The sequence below is a fragment of the Hakea prostrata genome, chromosome 11, assembly GCF_041222555.1.
Source record: "Hakea prostrata isolate BN-2017 chromosome 11, UWA_Hpros_2, whole genome shotgun sequence".
NCBI lineage: Eukaryota > Viridiplantae > Streptophyta > Magnoliopsida > Proteales > Proteaceae > Hakea > Hakea prostrata.
The window spans coordinates 13713670-13717774 of NC_142610.1; the positions used below are offsets into that span (position 1 = coordinate 13713670).

General features: G+C 32.5%; 1 protein-coding gene across 1 annotated transcript; it reads right to left on the reverse strand.

Moving 5' to 3' along the window:
* Positions 1 to 437: 437 nt before the first annotated feature.
* Positions 438 to 3661, reverse strand: LOC149000216 (palmitoyl-acyl carrier protein thioesterase, chloroplastic-like). Its single transcript, XM_089139139.1, has 6 exons — positions 3308 to 3661; positions 2944 to 3077; positions 1657 to 1770; positions 1370 to 1547; positions 1194 to 1262; positions 438 to 653 (listed from the first exon to the last, which is right to left on the reverse strand). Exons 1-6 carry the CDS (start codon positions 3659 to 3661, stop codon positions 438 to 440), a joined length of 1065 nt encoding a protein of 354 aa, XP_088995265.1.
* Between the last annotated feature and the right edge of the window lie 444 nt (positions 3662 to 4105).

Here is a 4105-nt window from a genome sequence, read left to right on the forward strand (position 1 = left end):
AGGAGAAAGTAGAAATATAAATAATATTTACCTCAAAACAAGGTTAGAATAACTTTATTCTTTTGAATTGAACTTTATTTATTAATACCAATAATTTTGGGGAATTTTTAATTTAAAAATATGATTCTCATAAGAAAGAAAACCTATCAATTACATTCTAATATGATTCAATTCTCAACCTCTTCCCAAGAAAACAAAAAAAACTTTCAAGCCTCTTTGCAAGTTGATTTGTATTTCATTTGATTGATTTATTTATAAGAAATATATATATATATTAGAAATTAGATACTTCACATCAAAGTAAAACTTTCATATTTATTGATTCTGACTGATATACAACTATTTTTATTTATATGTAGACATAATTAGAGCAAAATAGTAAATTAAATTAGACGCCTTGATTGTTAAAATCTCCCAGACTTAGGGTTTGACAGTTTTCATATTAGCCTCCACTTGGTCCTCCCTCTTGCAACTACATCTCCATTTTCTGAACGTAGTAAGTGTAAGCACTCATGATGACCTGCAACATCACTTGATTCTTGATTACAAACAGAAGTCAGAGACTGGAGTGCATCATCGACTCCACATTCCCTCCTGTATTCTACACTGACTTCAGAAATCTCATGCTTCTCCAAGATAGAACTGGGAACACTCTGCAATGTCACCATTAATATTCATTAGTGCCAAATAAAACTTCATAGAAAAAACATACAAACAATCTGAACCTCATCACAGAAAATTTGTTGAGGCTTGATTGGCATTTATTATTATTTTTTGAGTTGAGTGAGGAAGAGAAGTTTGTAGCCGGAGGCAAGTTCATAATTAATAACTTCTTTAGAAATAAGAGCATGCCCATATACTCTTTTTTTGAGTTCAAATAAAAATGTGTATTGATAAACCAGAGAGGAAAGAAACCCAGTATATAAACAAAGAGAATAAAAGCTCAGATAGGGAACTTGCTAAATGCTGCAGCCTTTTCTGCTACCACAGCTTTTTAATGCAGACTGAGGACTTTTACATTCTCTTCTTTGATGCTAGTTTTTAATGATAGATTTCTATCAAAATCAATTCCAATCTGAATTGACTTATTTGCGGATCTTATTCCCAATTCTTAACATCATGCTTGAAGTCATTATAAAGTTCAAAAACAAAATCAAAGAAATATACCAAAAAAAAAAAAAAAAAAATTCAACCTCAAGCATCATCCCAATGTATTTCACATTGTTTACATGTTGATTAGCATCCAAATCGCTCCAACGAGGCTGCAAATTAGGAGTTTAAATGTAATTATTAGAAAAATTTAAAAAAAAAATCATAAACATGGATTATATATATCCATATAAATGTATATACATATACTTATACTTACTATTAGTCCACTCCGAACATAATCCATTTTGTTGTAATCAAACTTTGCTATTTTATTGCAATCTTTATCTGCAATAGGGTGAGGAATATGGTCTACATAATGAGTTTCCATTTCTCTTTTGACCTCTTCTGGCATTTTAGATAGTCTTCTTGTCTCTTTATTCATCATCACGAACACACTTAAAATTAAACATCAAATAAGAAGAGTCAAATTGATAAGCAATTACCAAATTATTTCATGTCATTACAATATAAGTCTATGAGATAGAAAATACTAAGATTCTAAACCTTGCAGCTCGTGTGAGAGTTTTCCCGGTCCGGCTATCACAGATTATCCAATCAGAACCTTGCGCATTCTTCACAGATGGGGTCAACCAATTATCTACTTGGACATCATCACCCCTGCAAGATAATTTAAAATGGTGAATATTTATCGATGTATTGACATAAATCAGGTACGAGTCTTGACACAATGGACAATAGATTGCAGTTGTAGTTTGAGACCAAGAAAATGAAATAGTCTTTCAACAAAAATTCTTTGGCTACTAAGACTACATAGGGAAATTGCCTCCTCCCCTTTCCCCGGACTTGTAGAAGCATTCATTAGTATTGTTGTCTTTCACAACCACCTTACCAACCCAAAAATAATATCCAATAAATTTTTTTCTTCCAAATACATGGAAAGTAACAAGAAGTGGAAGGAATTTTCAATCAATATTGACATGGGAGAAAGTGATGTTATTCTTTTCTCATTCACTAATTTGGTTCTGTTTAATTTTTAATGTCAACTTGACCGAAGTTTGATTTGATTGGTCAAAATCATTCCATGTTTTAGAACCTTGATTATTATATTAAATTATGAAATTTTCATGTTGTTTGGGACAAAGCTTAGTTACCTTAGTGAAAGCATTTTGATGGAGAACTGGATTTTAATATTTAATAAATCATAATTAGCTAGGTAATAATTAAAAGAGATATTAGTCATTGCCCCCACCCTTTTGTTCCCTCTAAAGCAAGAATTTACGTAAATAGACTTTATTGATAGGATATTGAACTAAGAAGGGCAAATATCTCCACCAGACTATATTTGGGGGAAAAATTATAATAGTGGTGTGAACCAAAAACATGTAAAAATTATAGGAAGAAACATTATAATAGTGTGTGAACTAAACACATGTAAAAGATTATAGAAGAAAAAATTATACTTAGTAGTGTGAACCAAAAAACATGTAAAGATTAGAGCTGAAAATTTTGTTTTTTCTTTAGGAGAAATTTGATATTTTTGACTATAGTGTTACCTGAAGTAAATTCCTAAAAGTTAAATATATTTTATTATGCTATTATCAAAAGATGTCATTTTCATGTATATATCTCAAAGAAAACACGTGAAAATATTATCATTTACCTCGTTATAAGAAATTATACACATCATACTGAGACAAAATTGATCGAAAAATTTATATTTATAAATCCTTTGAATATAGCTTGACTTGTATGTCTATACTTTGTAGTGCTTTGAGAATGAACGTAGGTGTTTACCCAAGAAGAAAAAAATGAATGAAGGTAGGTGTTTACCAAGAAGGATATTGATCCACAACAACATGCATCTTAGAGAGCACCCATATCAAATTCCTTCCGCTCATTGCTGGTGTTGAACCCAGTCCGTCTTTCTGAATTCCCATACTTTTGATATGATTTAGAGCTGTTTCCTGCACATTTGTATTATTTTAGAAAGAGAGAACTCATTTTAGTAAAACCTATAGAGTTTGACCTCCCTCCTAAATGTAAGGTGGAGACATAGAAGACTAATGCAATCTTCTACCCGTGAGAATAGAAATTCTAGACTATAATCTGTATCCCATTGTGCTTTTTTTGGGGGGGGGGGGGTTGGAAGGTGACAATCTAGTAAGTATTCAATAATGTGAATTCTAGAACATACCTGCAAGAGATTCATCAATGTCTCTATTGATGCCATTCGGTTAGGCCCCATATGATAAGATCTAATGGTGAAGTTCTCACAGAAAACACGGCTGTCTTTCACAACCATTCCAAGACCAAATGGGTCTGCAACCACATGTTGTTGATCTTCCCTCTCCCTTCTCTCAAGTAGTTTTTCCCATTGCTTCTCTTCTGCTAACTTCAAGATTGTCCCAACCCCATTCGCCTTAAGCGGTGAAATACCTTTAGAAGAAGAATCAAATCTTCCAAGCATCATCCTCGTAGTTCTCTTTGCTGGAGCAGTAGATGATCGAAAGGGCAAAAGCAATGTGATGCCAGAGACAGTAGCAGCCATGAGTGACCTAACGGTGTAATAAACTTAACTAAAACACTATCTTTTAACTATTCTGCAAACCCAGAACCGAGAAAGAAGAGAAAACAAACCACAGAGCTATCAGTAAAGATACAAAGCTATTGAGTTCAAAAATTCCCTTTTCTGAACTTCTCTGTTAATACAGAAAGGATCGATGCAGCATCCTATGCCAAACAACTTGCTTTTATAGACCCAACATCCCTTCCATGAAGACTCATAGTCAAATATGATAGCTATGTCTAATAACTAATCGACCAATAGAATGCATTCACTCTCCAATCTGTTTGTGTTGCTGGGTTTCGTTGATTCTTTTTCACATTGATAATGTCTAGTTTTGCCATATTTCATGTTTGTGTGAAAAATTGCATAATAATATTCTAATACGACTTTGCTGATTTTATAGCTAGTATTTCTAAGTATAGAAAC